Genomic DNA, 18,650 nt, shown 5'->3' on the forward strand with positions numbered 1-18,650 from the left:
GGTCCAGTGGGTGACTGGGAGCTTGCTCACAGGTGTGGGGAGGGCACCTTGCTAAAGTGAGCTGCTGGAGATAGGGTGAGAAGGGTCAGACGAAGTCTGGCTCTCTGACAGCGCTCACATTTACTCTCGGTTCCTCGGAAATTAGTGGAGTCGGTGGCCAGCATTGAAAATGTAGGCTGATCCACATAGAGAACGCTGCAAGTTTAGCTTCTCTGGGAAAGGAGTGATGGTAAGTAGTCCTTTGCGGCCACAGTGACTGGAACAGAGCCAGGAGCCCGTCTTGCAATGGATTGTACCTCCATCCTTAGAGTCAGGAATGGGCTGCTACCAGCCGGGCTCAGTTCTGCCTGCTGGTGTCGCCGGAGTGAACAGCTCCATCCACCAGCCAGTGCGCCATAGGAAGGAGGTAGCCAATGTGTGGATTTCAGCTGTAGTGCTGGGGAGAAGGCAGAGGGGGAGAGGGCAGTGTGTGTGTGTGTGTGTGTGTGTGTGGTGTATGTTGTCTGATATGGACTGTGTATATGTGGTGTGCGGTGTCTATTGTGTGTGTAGTGCATGGTATGGCTGATGTGGGGCGTTGATTATATGGTGTATGTGCGTGTGGTATGTCAGGCACATGTGTGGTATATGTGTATCTGGTGTGTACATGTGTGGTATTTATGATAGTAATCAAAAGTAGGCTCCAGGATAAGCTGCACAGATACTAGAAGGCGGCAGAGTGAGCCATGTATCTGAAGGAAGCATGTTTGCATGCTGAGAACCACATGTGCAGCATGGGGTATAGTAGGCCTGGCATGCTTTGGTGCCCAAGGAAACTTGTGACTGAAGGGAGGTAGCAGAGGTGATGGCTCTGTACAGGATCATGGTTCTGCTAAGAACGAGAGCTCTGGGGTGGGGGTTCCGACTTGAGCTGTAACAGCTTCCCCTAGCTGGCTGTAGCCTGGAGGAGACTGGACAAGGTGATCCACAAATGGTGAAAGCCGGGATCAGACCACGGAGAGCCACAGGCACCTGATGGTTCAGCAAGCCTGCTGGTTCCTGCCTGCATTTCAGCCTGCAGCCTGGGAGCTCACTGCAGGAATTCAAAATAGTTTGGGCAACTGCTTGCATTTTTTGGTTTCTCTATTAGAAAAGAGGGTGGCAGCAGGGTACCTGACAATAATCCCAGCATCCAGGAAACTGAAACAGGAGGATCGAGAGCTTGGGGCTATATATAGACTGTCTCCAACAAAACCAACCGACTAAACCAACCAACCCTGACCTAAGAAATGGCGTCCCAGGCAGTGATCAGACTCCATAGGGCCAGGATGTCCCTGGCAGAGCCAACAGCAGCATGAACCAATGCCTTGAGTCCTGAAGAGAGAGGAAGGGTGCCTTGAGCCCAGCGGGGTCATAAGCCATCAGCTGTCATGCTGGAGTTAGGGTTTCTCCCATGTACCAGGAGAATAGACAGGGAAGGCGTATTGGAGATCTGTAGTGGCTCATGATCCAGAAGAAAAGGGGCCCAGGGAACTTGTTGGCCTAAGGCTGCCTCTTTTGGGTCGGATCTGAGATGCGCCACCTGGTGGCCCAGGTAAGGACTGACTGCGCCGGGACTAGAGGTCGAATGCGCTGTTGGAAGTGTGTTTCAAAGATGCAGGGAAAAGAAAGACCTTAGAGATCTCTAGCCCGGAGGAGAAAACCGGCCCTTATCATCCACTTGCATAACCTGGACAAGTTGCAGGGCTTGTCAGGGAGAAAATTCTTGACGGGGCGGGAAGACCCAAGAGCCTGTGGCATGCCCAGGGAGCATCTAGATCTCCATGGCTAGATCCTTAGAGGCTGGGCAGAGGTGTCCACAGTGTGACTAGGTGAGGAGACCTAGGATGATGAAGGCTGCTCCAGCCCTCAGACACAGTAAGTGCAAAAAGCCTGCAGCTGAAAGGGGCTGGCCCGAAATGCAGAGTGGGTGGAGACATGAGGCATTTGAAAGAAAAACCCCAGGCTTCAAATGCCAGGTGAAAGAACTGAGAACGAGGAGCCAGGGAAGGGTTTTGAACACGAAAAGGTTGAAGGTGGGGCTAATGCGAGGATAGACTGGAGTCTCCAGGACTATGGGGAAAAAAACATGGGGCATTCTCAGATTCCTGGCTCCTTGGTAGCCGGCAAGAGATGGCGACAGCAGGTGACATGGCCTAAAAAGGAGGCTGTTTATAGCACATCACAACGCACAGGGCCCTCTGCGCCTTTTGGGCGTGCCTCTCTGGTAGTGTCTCTCTGCTCCGCCCCATTGCCCATTCCCACCAGTCGGGGTTCCAGTCAGCACAGTCAGTGCAGTCTGCCCGCCAGGGTGGGCGATCCTTCAGGACTTCTATTGCCACTGGTGATGGGGCGGAGTTTGCGACTGTGGTCCTAGGGGGCGCTGGGAACCCCGCCATCTCATTACGTTTTGTGAACGAGCCAGGAAGGATCAAATAACTTCTGTTTTGGCCTCGCCTTCCACTTTTTTCTTTTGCTTCTCCATCACGGCCTCCAGCTCTGACACTTTTTCTCTGTCCTGGAGGGCGGGGTAGAAATCAAGATCTGAGTATGTGAATCCCGGGAGATTCCCCCCACCCCTCCGCCGCCCCTGCCTCCTACCGTCTGGCCCGAAGGATTCACTCACCTCCAGCAGCGCACGCTGCACGGTGACTTGGCTGTACACTCGAGCCCCTTCCTCGGGACACACCGCCCGCAACTCTTCCTTTTGCAGTGAGAAGAGCTGTGCACCGGTCAGCACGCCGAGAGCGTCCACAGTCCTGAGCAAGGTAGCATGGGCCTTAACAGTTCAGCTCAAACTTCCTCAGTCCCACCAATCACGTCACACCCACCTAGCTGCTTGTCCAATCAGAGTTCTCAAACAAGGAAGGGTTTTCAGGCTTTGGAGATTGGGGTCTTTAGAAAGGAGACGGGACTTCCCTGTGGTCTCCTTTTGGAGCCTGTCCTCGGGCTTTGGGCGTTGCAACCTCGGCCTGCCCCTGCACCATAGTTTCCACGCCCCCACCCTTGGGCCAATCGGTCAGTTCAGGTATCCCTCTCTGCAGACTAGTCCCGGGGAGCCCCACTCACCCGGAGCTAAAACCCTTGGTCTGCAGCCAGGCACGGACCACCGAGGCCTCAGAGCTCGGGCTGAGCTGGGGCTCCGGGGCGCGGGGTCCCAGGGCTACCCGGCTGGGACCTGAACGGCCCTGCGCCAGGCGCGCCTGCAGCTCCTCATTGACACTGAGCATCTGGGAGAATTTCTCTGCAGGAGGGAAACCGTGAAGGGAGGGAGTGCGCACTCAGGGTTCTGGGGTGAGAGGGTTGGGAGCCTCTAGCATACCCAGGTTGGAGCCTGATAGGTACGCGAAGACAAGGATCTCTTCCCAGAGTGACGCTCTACCACTCACCCTTCTCGCTGGGGTCCAAATTGTTGAAACTGTCGCAACTGTCCCAGTGGGGCCGCACCTGAGTAGGGACTGGAGCTGGTGCGGGTGGAGGAGGAGGAGTGCTAGTCTCCTTGAAGAGAATGAAGAGAGACGGGGATGAACCTTCCAGCCGCCTCGGAATAAACATCTGAACACTCCCCACTCCAAGCAATACCCTTCACATCTGATTTTTTTCGGCCTTTATCTTTAGTACCCAGGATCTTGCCTCCACTTCTCCACAAAGAAACAAGAATGTGTGGACTTACTAGGTTTCCTGCAGGACTTTGGCTGCGGTGCACCTGAGGTCCAGGGTGGAGTGTCAGGATGTTATAGGGTACATAGCCCTCCTGTCCCTGATGGTCTCGAACCTTCCACCACTTGCGCTTGTCATCCAGGACCTAGGTGGAATATAAGAAAATTCATGGCCCGGTTCTATGCCTAGGACTGAACTGACCCATTTCAGGGTCTCAGGTCCCACACTGCTAACCTCCAACACATCTCGGTGCTTGACAGACAGTTCGCTGCTATTTCGGGCCTGGAAGTCATAATTACACAGAACCCACTTTCTGGCTCTTTCTTCTAGCTGGGACTCAGCTTCCAGTTCTGGGTCTTGATGACTGGGAAGAAGGAAATTGGTAGGAGATAAGGAGATAGCCAGCCCTGCTGGTCTGGACTGTAAGGTGCTGATGTGAGGTGGGGTTAGAGCCAAGCAGGGGTCAGAGCAGAGGTCCAGGTTAATATGTTAATATAGACTTGACATTGGAGTCACGGCTTGAATGTAGTTAGCTCATTTCCTTGCCTGGCACCATGCAGTAAGCTACAGCTGAGTATTACGATTACTATTTAATTCATTATGGGGTGCTGGGGATTGAAGCAGGGCTTTGTGCATGCTAGCGAAGTGCTTTACTTGTGAGCTACACCCCCAGTTCCTCACTTGCATCTCTTCTTAATTTTGTATGTTTTTTTTAAATTAAACTTTTTTATTTTTTAATATTTATTTATTTATTTATTTATTATACAGTGTTCTTCTGCAGGCCAGAAGAGGGCACCAAGTCTCATTATAGGTGGTTGTGAGCCACCGTGTGGTTGCTGGGAATTGAACTCAGGACCTCTGGAAGAGCAGTCAGTGCTCTTAACCTCTGAGCCACCTCTCCAGCCCCTTTTGTATGTGTTTTGCGTGCATGTATGTGTGTGCACCACCTGTGAGCAGCACCTAGGAGAGGGTGTCCTAGAACTGCGGTCCTAGAACTGGAGTTACAGATGGTTGTGGGCCACCATGTGGAGCTGGGAAATGAACCTAGGTCCTCTGCAAGAGCAGACAGTGTTCTTAACCTCTGAGCCATTTCTCCAGCCCCTCGCTTGTGTTTTACCAGTGAGAATGGTGAGACTCAGCTAGGAACAGCAAATCTGTGCAGATCAGTCCCTAGGACAATGAACAGGGCACAAAAGAGCCAACCCTCATGCTTGCATAGCAATGCCTGCCAATCACCGTTCAAATTTCATTCTCCTGTAGTTCCGTGAATTTGGATCCTACTTGGTTTTTTCCTTCTCCTGAGATCGCACTATTATCCCCACTCCCACTCCAACTTTTTTTTTTCTTTGTGGTACAGGGGATTGAACCAGTGCCTTGTGCATGCTAGGCAGGCACTGTCCACTGAACCATATCCCAGCCCCTCAGTGGTAGATTCTAGGCAAGCACATTTCCTCTGAGCCACATCCCAGTCCTTCAGTAGTAGATACTAGGAAAGGCTCTACAGGGGAGCCACGGTCACAGCCTGGCAAAATTCACTGGTTAAATTCTACCATTAAGCCGTATACCCAACCCTCACTACCAGGTTCACAGGCAGTCTTTCTACTATGCCCATAACCCTTTACAGATAGATTCTTGGAAAATGCCTGCTACTTAGCAACAGCCCACTCCTCTATGTTGTTTTATATGTATGGATTGTTTTGTTTTTTTGAGACAGGGTTTCTCCGTAGCTTTGGAGTCTGTCTTGGAGCTTGTTCTGTAGACCAGGCTGGCCTCGAACTCACAGAGATCCAGCTGCCTCTGCCTGCTGAGTGCTGGGATTAAAGGCGTGAACCATCACTGCCTGGCATAGATGGATGTGTTGTCTGCATATAAGTCTGTGAACAACTTGTGTGCCTGGTGCCTGCAGAGACCAGAAGATCCTGTGAGACTGGAGTTACAGATGGATGGGTGCTGGGAAATGAGGCTGCAGGGTCCTCTGGAAGAGCAGCTAGGGCTCTTGACCACTGAGTCATTTCTCCAGTCCCTCCCGGATCGCTTTCTATTCTATTTATTTTTTATTTTGAGGCAAGGCTTTGCCGAGGCTGGTCTTTGAAGCTTTCTCTGTGGTTCAAGTAGGCCTTGAAATTTTGATCCCCCTGCTTGGTGCTTCTGAGTCGCTGGGATTACAGGCCTGCATCATCAGAATATGGCCATTATTTCACTTTTTATAGGGAGGGAACCGAGGCATAGTGTGGTAAAGGCCACCACAGGAGAGAAAGGTGTGACTGAGCTGGCCCAAGGCTGCCCTGTCAGGGTCACTCTGAACTGTGCTGCATGGCTCCAGGCTGCCCCTGTCAGGGTCACTCTGAACTGTGCTGCACACAGCCTGAGTTGAACTCAAGGTGAACCACAGCTCTGAGCTCTTTGCAAGCCCCTTACAGCACCAGAGACTCCTCACTTTCCAGGCAAAGAAGTTACAGCCAGAGAAGATGAGTAAAAAGCTGGCGGCACCGAGCCCGAGACTCAGAAGCAGGCAGACAGAGGCGAGGGTCCTGTGGCACCAGGCAGCCTGGGGGATGGTTGGCTCTGGCCCCCCCAGCAAGACAGACCTCATCCCGGATCAGGCCTACCTGTACAAGGGAGAAGGGGACTCTTCAGGGCCTCGGCGCCCCATGTGTGGGACTGGCAGCTCCCAGTGTGCCGTCCCTGCTGAGACCCTCTGCTGGGGCTCTCACCTAGACCCCCATTAGCCTCCTCCAGTTCTATAATTTTGTACTCAACCCACATCCATTCCCTTCACTCCTGACCCCTATTTGCCAAAGAACCCTAGAGTTGTGACCCCTCTCCATCACTTCCTCCCTGGACCTACAGCCCTCAGCTTCCACAGTTTGGTAGAACTATAAATTTAGGCCCCTAGTTCTTTCCTTCCCAGGGAAGTAGGCAGGAGTCCAGGTCTTGGCCTTCAATTTCCTCTGCCCCTTTTAGCCCTGCAAGCATTCCCGTTTGCGCCCGCCCAGTAGGTGTTACTCTTTAAAGCCTTAGGAAGTCAGAAGCCCCACCCTGTTAGTGGCCCAGAGATGCCAGCACTTTCTAAGTTTCCTCAGACATGTATCCATCTTCTTGGAAGTCCTAACCTTGCTTTTAGGCCTCCATCTTTTCTCTAACAGCCAGTGCTCTGGGGATTTAAGTATGGTGCTTTCCCAGGTCCTAGGACACCTTTTCAGTCTTTCAAGGACACTGGGGTCCTAGCCCTTAGACACACCCACTTCCAGCACCTTACTCTCTTAGCTTTAAGAACCTAAGCCTCCATTCCCTCTTCCCTTGGACCCCCTCCCTCCTGACTCCTACCCCCACCCTAACCCCAGCCCCGCCTCCTCACCACCTCACCCACCTGCAAAGAGCCGGGAAGACAGAGGGGGTAAAAAAAAAAGACAAGAAAAAAGAAGGGGAGGGTCGGAGTCAGCGCCGGGTGACCCCGGGACTCAGTCCTCCCAGCCCCAACCCTGGCCGCCCTGCGGCGGACACTCACCCATTGACAGCGATCTGAGGGGCGCTTTGCTGTGGGAAGTAAGAGAGCGTGGGGTCAGGCAGGCTGGACCTCAGATTTCTTTCCTGCTCACCCTTGTTGTGCGGGAAGGGGAAACTTGGTGCTTCCCTGGCAGCTCTGCCTCACCTGCCTGCGCCGCTTCTCATGTTGTAGCTGTTTTTCCACTGGGTCCTCCCAGGCGCGGCCCTGAGGGTCAGTGGCTGGAGGTTCCCAGCCGCTGTAGAATTCGGGACTGTATGGAGATCCTTCTTCCGGGGGCAGCTCCACCCTGTGGCCAGAGACGTGGCCGAAGGTTAGGCCAGACTAAGCCAGGGGCTTTAATTCACAAATTTCTCTCTTCCTGTAAACCTGGCTCTATTTTTAAGATTCTAAACTCCATCTTTCTTTGCTTACACCGTCGAAGCCCCACTTAAGACATTATATTTCTCTCTTAGTTCGTTTTTTTTGAAAACCAACCTTTTTTTCCCCTCCAAGATTTTATTTCTCATGTACAGTGTTCTACCTGCATGTTCACCTGCTGCCAGAAGGGGGCACCAGATCTCATTATAGATGGTTGTGCGCTACCATGTGGTTGCTAGGAATTGAACTCAGGACCTCTGAAAGAGCAGCCATTGCTCTTACGCTCTGAGCCATCAGTCCAGCCAGGGACATTATATTTCCGTGTTAAAAAATTTAGAAAAAAAATGTATGTGTATGCTGGTTTGCTTGCATGTACATGAGTGTGAATCCCGTGTGTGCCTGGTGCCCATGGAGATTCTCTGGAACTGGAGCTACAGACAGCTGTGAGCCACCATGTGGGTGCTGGGAATCGAACCTAGATTCTTCGGAAGAGCAGTTTGTTCTCTTAAGCACCCATCAATTATAGTCCCAAACACACTGATTCCACTCTCCTGCCTCCTCCAGCCTCTGAGGCCAAAACCATTTCCTATTTAGGGGGTGGGTGGGTGGAGGATTGGGACAGTCTTGATAGACAGCCCTGGCTAGCCTGGAGACAGCTATCTAGTCTGGCCTTGACTAGTCTGGCTTGCAGATAGTCCCCCGATTCTATTTCCTAAGTGTTTGATTACATGAAACAGTTATCTATTTGCTTATTACTGTAGTGCGTGGGCGTGGGTGAGCACGTGTGAAAACCGGAGGACAATTCTGTGGAGGCAGTTCTCTCTGTTCACATTTAGATAATAAGTCCGGGGATAAAACTCCAGAAGCTCACACCTCCTGCACCTCCTGCACTGCCGTTTTTGGGACAGGGTCTCAAGCTTGGTTTCCGGTGGAGGGCAACCTTAAACTTCTGATCCTCCCGTCACCACTTTCCCAATACTGGGATTACAGGTGTGTGGTATCAAGCCCAAGCGTCTAGCTACTTTCTAAACACTTGCATCAATCTTCCTTGCCCTTTGACCCACTCCTGGTCTCTCCAGGTCTCCAACTCTGCTTCTGCGGTTAAGCCTCCAAGCCCAGATTCCCTCCCACGCGGAACCTATAGGACACACCTTCCACACATTCGATGTTTCCATGTAGCTGGGTCCCACTCACATAAGCACCCCTCTTGCCTTGTAGTCCATCTCTAAATTCTACAAGACCCCACCTTTTGCTTCAATCAGACTGTTAAGAGCTTAAACCTTTCCTTCGCGTTAATCTCTAGCCTTTTCTCCAATTGGATCCTTGGCATTTACCCTAAATCCCACCCCCTCCTCAATTTATTTAGCAGCATCCTGTCCGTCAAGTCCCGCCTCTATACTCCGCTTTCCCCTCTCACCCTGGGCGGGTCCAGGAGTCCCCCAGAGAAGTCCACAGTGCATTTTCGCGCGGAGTCACATTGTCACGGAGCAGCGCCACAGCCTCCAAGGTCAGGTGTGGTCGTCTCACACGGCTCGCGAACTCAGGGCCGCCTGACGTGTTCACAATCTACCAGGCCAACAGGAGGGAGCATGCCAACATGACATTCTTGAAGTCTAACCCCAATCCTTTCCAAAACTGGGGGAGGGGGCCCCTGAGGGCTGGGAATGAGTCTCACCATCTGCAGAGGTCCGAACAGAAAGTGCAGCAGCTCTGGAGAGGAGGGGTTGGCGATGTTGCCCCGCAGTCGGGCCTGAATGGAGGGAGGTCATTTAATATTAGTTCACAGATGATGAATGGGTCAGAGTCGTAGGGCCCTCACCCCATCGATGCCCAGCAATGGATGTGTCCTCACCAGCAGACTGAAGGCATATTTAATTTTCTGAATCACGTCGGTGTATTCAGCCTCGGTGGGTGGCTTGGCCCGCAGCGTCAGCAGGCCCTCTGTGGATAGGGAGGACGTGAGGTGGAGGGGACAGCCAGACAGCATTAGATAGATAATAGTTCCAAAGGAATAAACACCCAAACGGATGGCCTTAGGAAGTCAGACCTGGCTGGTGGTCGGAGACCCCAGGGAGAGAGGATATTTGAGCATCATCTAGCAAGGTTAGCCATAAATGCCCCTTACCTCCGGCAGCTCGGCGTCGTGTCCTGCGGCCGCGCTCGCGGTGCTCCAAAACCCGGGCAGCCTCTGCTGACTTTTGCAGTCTGGATACGAAGCTCTCCACGTCGTCGAACACGTGGTTCAGGATATCCTGCCATAGGCAAGAGGAGCAAGAGTTTCAGAGTCTCGATGCTGGTCTAGGTCCAGGCCTTCCAATCTGAGCTCCTGACACACCTCTTTCGTGGGGCAGTGGGTGGTCTATACCCAAAGTCTCCAGCGACAGGCCTAGAACTAAGCCCTACCCCGGAGCTCAGCACCTATGCAGCTGTCACACCTAGAAGAGCCACGTTCTCGCACCCTAGGCCCAGGCTTTCTTGATCGTCGCGGGACTCGTTTTCCGCCCCAACCTGGTGCCTCTCATGCATGCTCACCACGTCCCGCTCGGCTTGCAGACCCGCCAGCTCAGGACCCCGCGGGCCCAGGTCCGGGGAGGTCGGGATAGCATTGCTCGTGGTAGTGCGAGCTGGGCCGGGTCTCCCCGCTTCCCCCGTCTCTGGAATTGGCTCCACTTGGGGTCGCCCACGGCCCGTGGAAGGTTCCACTGCGCTGATCACTGCGCGGACTGACGGACGACGCTGTAAGGGCGGGGTCTCCGCGGCGGGAGAGGCGCCACGTTGGAGCTCCTCCTGCGTTGCCCTGCTTAGTGAGAAGGGGGAAACTGAGGCTGGGCCAACCAATGGTACCAGGGAGAGAGACACGTGGTCAAACGTGGGCCGGGCGTTTTATAGTGAGGAATGGATACGCAGACGGATAAACCAAAGACCAAGACAGGTTCAAGTCTTGAGAAGGGGCGAGGGGTCACCTTGTTTGGGAGGTACAGGTCAGACCTGACCAAGGCTAACTTGTGACCACATTCAACACTCTAGGTTGTTCATATCAAGCCCATTTCTTAGTTGAGGATTAGACCCATAGACGGGAGAATGTTTTCCAGAGCATTCTGCATCTCTTCTTCCTCCTCCTCACCTGAGCGCTGCCGCCCTGCGTTCCCCGCGTCCGGAGCGGTAGTTCTGCAGAGCCCCTTGGATGTCCTCCCGGATGAGCTCCGCCTGTCAATCATACTTTTAGATCTCCCTTCTTGTGCCCCACCCACTGTCCGCCCAGACCTCTCTCCTGTTGTTAGCGCCCTGCCTCCTGGTGTCTTGACGGACACCACAGACCCTCATCTTGGTTCTATCTGATCCCCAGACCATCTTCCCAGGTTTTTCTCAAGGCCTCAGAGCATCTCAGCCTTTCGCCTGCATCTTCTTCCCATCATCGCGTTCAGTCTTGGTTCAGAGTTCAATCTGTCCTCAAACAGAGCTCCCACTCAGACTCGCTTTCCTAGGCCCCACCTCCAAACAAGAAAGCGCCGCCTCTGACTCCTCCCCAAAAGAAAGCCACATGGAGTCACACCCACTCACCCCAAGGAGCAGGCCTTGGAAGAAATGGACATCTGGTTGTGCACGCTCTGGCTCTTGGCACACCAGGAGCAGCAGCGAGCGGCTCCGGCCGCGGGGTATCACCGTATCGCAGCGTACGATGGCGTCAAGTGGATATGACTCTAGTTCCTCCTGCAGGATGGGACCGAAAGGTTAAACGGAAGTATAGACTCCTGATACTTCTTCAGCAGTGCCCAGGAGCTGGGACAAGACAACTTCAAGAGTTTAGGGTCCTAGAAATAACACCCTGTTTAATAGGTGAGGCTGCAAAAGACAGCTTGCCAAAGTTCCCAGGGGAAAAACGCGTAGGAGCCAAGATTCACACTCATATCCCAGCCCCCATGGCTCTTTCTACCCGCATGTCCCCTGACACCTTGGAGACCGGGTCAAGCAGAGTGACATGGCCAGGCGACACTCTCAGTAGCATCTCCTGTGCCCAGACGCGTCCCTGGCTGTCCATGACGGCCAGCTTCCTGGAAGCATCTTCCACCGTGTGCACGCCATCCTCCTCCCCCAAACAGAAGGTGACCAGGTGCTGCAGGAGACAAAGAACGCAGTGAGTCTCAGGCAATGGCAGCCTGGTGCTGGGTGGGCTAAGCGCCTCTGGAGGTGACTTCCAGTTCAAACCACATGTCTCCCCCCCAAAAAAAAAACCCAACAAAAAAAGCCAGGTGGTGGCAGAGCATGCCTTTAATCCCAGCACTCGGGAGGCAGAGGCAGGTGGGTCTCTGTAAATTCAAAGCCAACTTGGTCTACAGAACTAGTTCCAGGACAGCTGTTACACAGAGAAACCTTGTTTCGGAAACAAAGATTCGGCCATCTTCTTACCAAGACTGGAGGCCCCTCAAGGGAAGGGGATAATAAGGACCAACTCCCTTAAGGACTTCCTCTGCTCCATATGACAGTATTCCACACCCTCTTGTGGGGCCTCTCAGAAACTGCCATACAGAACTGTGGCTGATTTGTCCCTACATCCAGCACCGGGGACAGCTCAGAGGAAGATTAGATGGAACTGATTCAGTCCCAGGTAATGAGGAAGGACATCCAGAGGGAGAGACGACTGAGTTTCCCTAGAGTCTCTCTCTCTCTTTCTCAGTCGTTGGTTTTCTGAGACAAGGTTTCTCTACATATCAGTCCTGATTCTCCAGGCTGGCCTGGAGCCCTGAGATTCGCCTGCCTCTGCCTCCCAAGTACTGGGATTAAATGTGTGTGCCAGCACCGCTGAGCCCTAGAGTCCTTTCTGCTTGATGGAGCATCTGTTTTCTAAAGCCCTGGCTCTTTGGGTCCACTTATCCCCCAAGAGATTTCTTAGGAAAACACAGACTCACATTGACATGATACTGGGACACGTCGGCCATAACCACAGTGGAGTAACGTTTCCTCTGTTCTAAGGACAGGGAGGGGAAAGTACATCTAGAGTCAGACTTCAGCATTGTCCCTTAGATCCAGACCTCAGCCCTCCTCCCTCAGATCAGGAGTCTATCCCCAGCCTCCTCGCTCAGACCCAGGAGACCAGGCCCCAGCCTCCTCTCTCGGACCCAGGAGTCCAGAACCAGCCTCCTCCCTCACACCCAGGAGATCAGGCCCCAGCCCTCCTCCCTCAGACCAGGAGTCCAGTCCATCCTCCCTCAGACCAGGAGTCAATCCCCAGCCTCCTCCCTCAGACCCAGGAGTCCAGATTCAGCCCTCCTCCCTCAGACCCAGCAGTCCAGACCCCAGCCCTCCTTCCTCAGACCCAGGAGCCCAGGCCCCAGCCTCCTCTCTCAGACCCAGGAGTCCAGAACCAGCCTCCTCCCTCAGACTCAAGACTATAGACTGTATTCTCTCTTTTCCCAAGACCTTCATTCTTGGTCTTTTTTACACTCAAGCTCACCATAGATAGACTTGGCACTTGGCTTGGGTGCAGCTTCAGGCCTGGTGAAGAAAAAATAAGGGCTTAGAGCAATGGTTCTCAACCTTCCTAAGGCTGTGACCCTTTAATGTAGCTCCTCGTGTTGTGCTGACCTCCAACCATAAAATTATTTTCGTTGTTACTTCATAACTGTAATTTTGCTACTGGTATGAATCGTAATGTAAGTATCTGATATACAGGATATCTGATTGATATATGATCCCCATGAAGAGTCATTTGGCCCCCAAAGGGGACTTGACTCACAGGTTGAGAGGAAGCATGGGGGTGGTGATAGATTCTGCAGGAATGCCAGGCTAAGGGTGAGGCATGGAAAGTATGATCAGGTGAGAAGAGGGTAACACAGGTGTTTAAAAGGATGGTACGATGCGATAGTGTGTGGGGGCAGAGACTGCTATGTTACATAGACCTGGGTTCAAACATTCTGTCTGCCTGCCTGCCTTTGCCTCCCTCCCTGAGATGGGGTCTCCCTATGTATCCCTGGTTAGAACTCTCTCTATATATATTAAAAATCCTTTAGCGTTTTTGAGATAGGGTCTTGAAATCACTGTGTAGCCGAGGATGGTCTTGAACTTCAGTTCTTACTGCCTGTACTCCCAAATGTGCTGGGAATATAGGCACACACTACAATATCCGGCTCTGGGTTCAAATTCGTGGGGCAGGTGGGGCTAGAGAGTTGGTTCAGTGGTTAAGAGAACTTGTTGTCTTTCTAGAAGATCCTGGTTTGGTTCCGGGCAACCAGGCCAGGGTGCTCACAACTACCTGTAATTCCAGCTTCAGGGGATCACACACACACGACACAGACACAGACGCACACACACAGACAGACGGACACAGACACAGAAAGACACACACATACACAGAGAGAGACAGATAGAGAGAAAGACAGAGATATATACAATTAGAAAGAGACAGATTGATGTGGGAGATGATGTATGCTGTGAATATGTTTTATTGTCATTGGTTCATAAAGAAACTGCTTTCAGCCAATGGCTTAACAGAGTAAAGCCAGGATGAAAGAGATATATAGAGAGAGTAGGTGGAGTCAAGGAGGTGCCATGTAGCTGCCCGCAGGAGACAGACGCACTGGAACCTTGACGGTAAAGCAACAGCCACGTGGCGATACACAGATTAATAGAAATGGGCTAATTTAAGATATAAGAGTTAGCCAGGGGGGCTGGAGAAATGGCTCAGTGGTTAAGGGCATTGCCTGCTCTTCCAAAGGTCCTGAGTTCAATTCCCAGTAACCACATGGTGGCTCACAACCATCTGTAAAGAGGTCTGTCACCCTCTTCTGGCCTTCAGGCATACAGACAGAATATTGTATACATAATGAATAAATAAATAAATATTAAAAAAAAGAGTTAGCCAGAAATACGCTTAAGATATTGGCCAAACAGTATTGCAAATAATATAGTTTTGTGTGGTTATTTCTGTTCTGGGTAGCCGGGAATGAACAAGCAGCCTCCTCCAACAACAGACAGATGGCTAATCTTGGTTGTCACCTTGACTACATCTGTAATCAACTTAAATCCAAGGTGCTGGACAAGCCTGTGAGGGATTTTCTCAGTTGGGACATCTGAGGTGGGAGACCCATCCTAACCCAGGATCGCACCTGTGGCAGAAGCCCCCACAAAAGGACGTGGAAGTAGAAACTCCTGCCTTTTGCCTGCTTGCCCTCACTGTCTGGCAGGTTCATATATCCTATTGCCGAGGCATTCCTTCACTGATGCCAGAACACACTTCTTCAGGATTCTAATGTAGAGAGAAAACCAACAGCTTTCTAGAAATTCGTGGTGACTTCAGCACCAGACAGGGACTGCTCACACATCCAGTTTGGGAAACTGAACAATGACTGGATTCCTGGCCTTTGTGTCATGAGGCAGTCATTGTTGGGCTACCCAGATCACAGTATGTAAGCTACTTCAGTAAGTCGTGTGTGTGTGTGTGTGTGTGTGTGTGTGTGTGTGTGTGTGTGGTGAGTGTGTGTGTGTGGTGAGTGTGTGTGTTCATTCTACCAGTTCTGCCCCTGTAGAGAGCACCGACTAGTACAGAAGGGCAGAGTCTGGTGTGATTAGGTCACACTCATCACTCTCGCACTCAGGAGACAGAGGGGAGGATTTCTGTAAGTTTGAGGCCTGCCTGAGCTACATAGTGAGACCCTGTCTCTAAATAAAGGAGAGCCAGACCCTATAAACAAAACAACACCAAAAAAACCCAAATAAACAGACAAACAAACAAACAACACAAACAAATAAGACCTCAGGGCTGGAGAGATGGTTGAGTGGTTGAGAACACACTCTTGCCAGGCAGTGGTAGAATACAACTTTAATCCCACTTGGGAGTAAGAGGCCAGCCTGGTCTACAGAGCCCAGTACAGCCAGGGCCAAACAGAGATGCCCTGTTTGAAAAACAAACAAACAAACAAACAGAACAAGCTCTTCCAGAGGACCCAAGTTCAGTTCCCAACACCCACATCAGGCAGCTCACAACTGCCTGCAACTCCAGCTCCAGGAGATGCAGCGCCCTCTTCTGACCTCTGCAGGCACCACACTCGTGTGCACAAATGCATAAGGCAGACAGACAGACACACATAAATAAAAATAAAAGTAAACCTACAAAAAGAAAACCTCGACAAGACCCTGGTAAGGGAACTTAATCTTTCCAGCCTCAGTTTCCCTTCCCGTAACATAGTACAGCATCCATCTACCTGGTGTGGCTGCATACAATACGACCTGGTAGGTGATGTATTCTTCAGTCTCGATAAGAATTATTATTATTCTGATTATGATGATGCCCAGCGGTTAGCACACAATAGTTCTCAATAAATGAGAATTGATGCAATGATTTTCAGTAACCGGAGTGGGCACGGAATTATTTCCTTTCCCTTCCACCACGGTTCAGATCTTCCCAGGCAAGCTGTTCCCTGTCTCTTCCTGTCCTCAGTCTCCTCTTAAAATTACTGCTTGCAATAATTCTTTTTTCTTGAGACACAGTCACATGTAGCCCAGGCTGGCCCCAAAGCTGAGGATGATTTTGAACTCCTGATTCTCCTGCCTTTATATCCTAAGTACTGGGAATATAGGCATAATCCTCCACAACTGGTTAATTTATTTAGATGTGTTTTGAAACAGAATCTCACTATGTAGCTCTAGCTGGCTTGGAACTTGCTATATAGACCAGACTAGCCTTGAACTTGCAGAAATCGGCCTGCCTCTGCCCTTTGAATGCTGGGATTAATGTTGTGCCTATGCCTTGTTAATGTGGTGGTGTGGATTAGAGTCCCCCCCTCCCCCAGTATTTCATACATGCTAGGCAAGCCCTCTCCTAGCTGAGCCATATCCCCACTCCCTGTAATATCTTAAATCCCCATTTCTACCAGAATAACAGCAGGTCTGAGCTAGGCAATCAAGTCTAGTTAGACCCTTGCCTTTCATCCTGATCCTGCTTGGGGCATGTCGCTGAGCTGGAGAGCTCACTCTTTGTCTTCCTGTACAGCCCCCCAGCCCCCAACCAGATCTGAGTCTTCACCGTCCTCACACCTTTCTAGCAGAGGGGCGATTTTTAATACTAAGATAAGGACAGGAACCGCGGCAGTTCCCAAAGGCGGGAGTGTCTGCCTTGGGAAGGGCAGGCTGAGTCCTGTGGTGCGTGCCTGATTCTATCAACTCTCGAAATATGTCCCCAATTCCCATTTATCGAGAAGAGGGGGTGGGTTCCAGGAGGTGACATGCCTCTGCCAGAGCCACACCATGGCAGAGTATGCATATTTACAAATGAACCCCTTCTGTCTGCCTAGCCACAGGCTGGGCAGGGAGGGGAGCATTCCTCCCGGTGCCTAGAGCCTGGGTTGTAGAAACAGGATTTGCAGGTATGGGGGAAGGGTGGAGGGGCAGGGGGGCACTTACCCCGTGGTGGTGCTCATGGTGGCAGGATGAGGGTTCTGTCCTCCTGGAGGTGCCCTGAGAGCCAGCAAAGATGTGAGTGACTGACTCGGCTCAGTGACGTGACCCTGACTCAGCCCTCCTCCCTCAGACCAAGTTGTCCAGGCCCAGCCTGGCTCCTTTAGACCCAGGAGTCAAGACTTGACCATTTCCCCTCACCTAGGGCGCCAGCCCCCAGCTCCCTTTCCTTAGACCCAGGAGTCTAGGCTCTAACCCTCCTCCTTTAGACCCTGAAGTCCAGATCTCAGCTCTCCTTTTTTACACCCAGACTTCCAAGCTCCAGCCTTTTTTCCTCGGACCCAGGTGACCAGGGAGAACGTTATCCCTCAGATACAAGAGTTGAGACCCCAGGTCTCCTTGTTCAGACCCAGGGATTCAGGGAAGACTTCATCTCTCAGATCCAAGAATTTAGACTCCAACCTTCCTTGCTCAGACCTAGGGGCCCAGAGGTACCTTATCCCTCATATCTGAGAGTCTAGACCTCAGCTCTCCTCCCTCAGACCCAGGGGTCCAGGCTCCAGCTCGCCTCCCTCATATCCAGGTATCCAGCCCCCAGCTCTCTCCTCCCTCACACCGGGGTTGGTCTGGCCTGGCCGCTCCGGTGTTCAGGCTTCCTCACCTGCCTGCTGGTTCTGTCTGACTCTCAGCCTTCAGCTCGCCCTCCCTTGTATTCTAGACTCCTCCTTTGCCTCCTCCCAGGCCTTGTGGCTCCTGCATACCTGAGCGCTCACCTGGCACTGCTGGCCTGAGGTGGCTGGGGCGGGGTTGGCACACAGTCTCAAGTGCGGGGGCTGGGCTGGCTGCAGGGGATCCCGGAAATTATGTGTGTCCGCTGTAACAACAGAATAACAACAGCAATTTGCTGTCACACTTGTTCGCACATCTGAGCTAAAAACTCCTCCTTAAATATATCTTTGAGTCCTCCTTGGCGCTGGGGGTGGGGTAGAGGTTGGATTTCCTATTGACTGACTAGTAAGGAAGCTAAGGTGTGGAGTGGTTGGGCCACTTGTTCTCACAGCTAGGTCACTAAGAGTCTGTGTCGTGTGTGTGTGTGTGTGTGTGTGTGTGTGTGTGTGTGTGTGAAGAAGATCAAACACTGACTGCGTCTCTAGGGCCACCATGCGTCCTGGCTCCCAGGACACATAGCCACCGCTGCCCTGGCTTCAGACTCCACCTACGCTCTTCCATCTTCCTTGGAAAATTTCCCTCAGTCATCCCTATGGAGCCGAGGGATAAGACTTGTCTCATGTAAACCTTTAACACAGTTCCTCATGTTGTGGTGACCCCCAACCATAAAATTATTTTGTTGCTACTTTGTAACTGTGATTTTGCCACCGCTATGAATCATAATGTAAATATCTGATGTCACGACCCACAGGCTGAGAACCACTGACAAGGCCGGATGTGGTGGCTCACTCCTGTTAAGCACCAGCTTGGAGGCTGAGGCAGGAGGACTGTGTTGAGTTTGAGGTCAGCCTAGGCTATGTAGTAAGTTCAAGGCCAGGCTGGGCTTCAATGTGAGACCCTGTCTGGGGATGCAGTACAGTGCTTGACTAGCACACATGAAGGCCTGGGTCAGTCGTCAGCATCACATAAACCAAGCACAGATATGCACATGTGACCCAGCACATAGAAGGTGGAGGCAGAAGGACCATGAGTTCAAGGGCATCCTCAG

At 52.0% G+C, this 18,650-nt stretch overlaps 1 protein-coding gene across 3 annotated transcripts; it reads right to left on the bottom strand.

Moving 5' to 3' along the window:
• Nucleotides 1-54: 54 nt before the first annotated feature.
• Nucleotides 55-17,649, bottom strand: Eps8l1 (EPS8 signaling adaptor L1). Of its 3 annotated transcripts, none has more exons than XM_050130677.1 (20): nt 17,595-17,649; nt 16,940-16,993; nt 12,996-13,036; nt 12,451-12,509; nt 11,496-11,657; nt 11,105-11,254; nt 10,668-10,750; nt 10,076-10,340; nt 9,669-9,795; nt 9,396-9,484; nt 9,219-9,293; nt 8,961-9,109; nt 7,331-7,472; nt 7,187-7,215; nt 3,913-4,042; nt 3,692-3,823; nt 3,408-3,516; nt 3,088-3,262; nt 2,645-2,777; nt 55-2,536 (listed from the first exon to the last, which is right to left on the bottom strand). In XM_050130677.1, the coding sequence occupies exons 2-20, from the start codon at nt 16,954-16,956 to the stop codon at nt 2,450-2,452; spliced, it is 2,154 nt and encodes a 717-aa protein (XP_049986634.1). In that variant the 5' UTR covers nt 16,957-16,993; nt 17,595-17,649; the 3' UTR covers nt 55-2,449. The 3 variants fall into 3 exon arrangements, 2 of the variants coding, with proteins under 2 accessions (XP_049986634.1, XP_049986635.1); XM_050130678.1 differs by lacking the exon at nt 17,595-17,649 and adding an exon at nt 17,429-17,478; XR_007589857.1 differs by lacking the exon at nt 3,088-3,262 and having other exon boundaries at nt 17,595-17,635.
• Between the last annotated feature and the right edge of the window lie 1,001 nt (nt 17,650-18,650).

Source organism: Alexandromys fortis, unplaced genomic scaffold, assembly GCF_014885135.2.
Source record: "Alexandromys fortis isolate MF-2015 unplaced genomic scaffold, M_Fortis_MF-2015_v1.1 scaffold_344, whole genome shotgun sequence".
NCBI classification, from domain to species: Eukaryota; Metazoa; Chordata; class Mammalia; order Rodentia; family Cricetidae; genus Alexandromys; species Alexandromys fortis.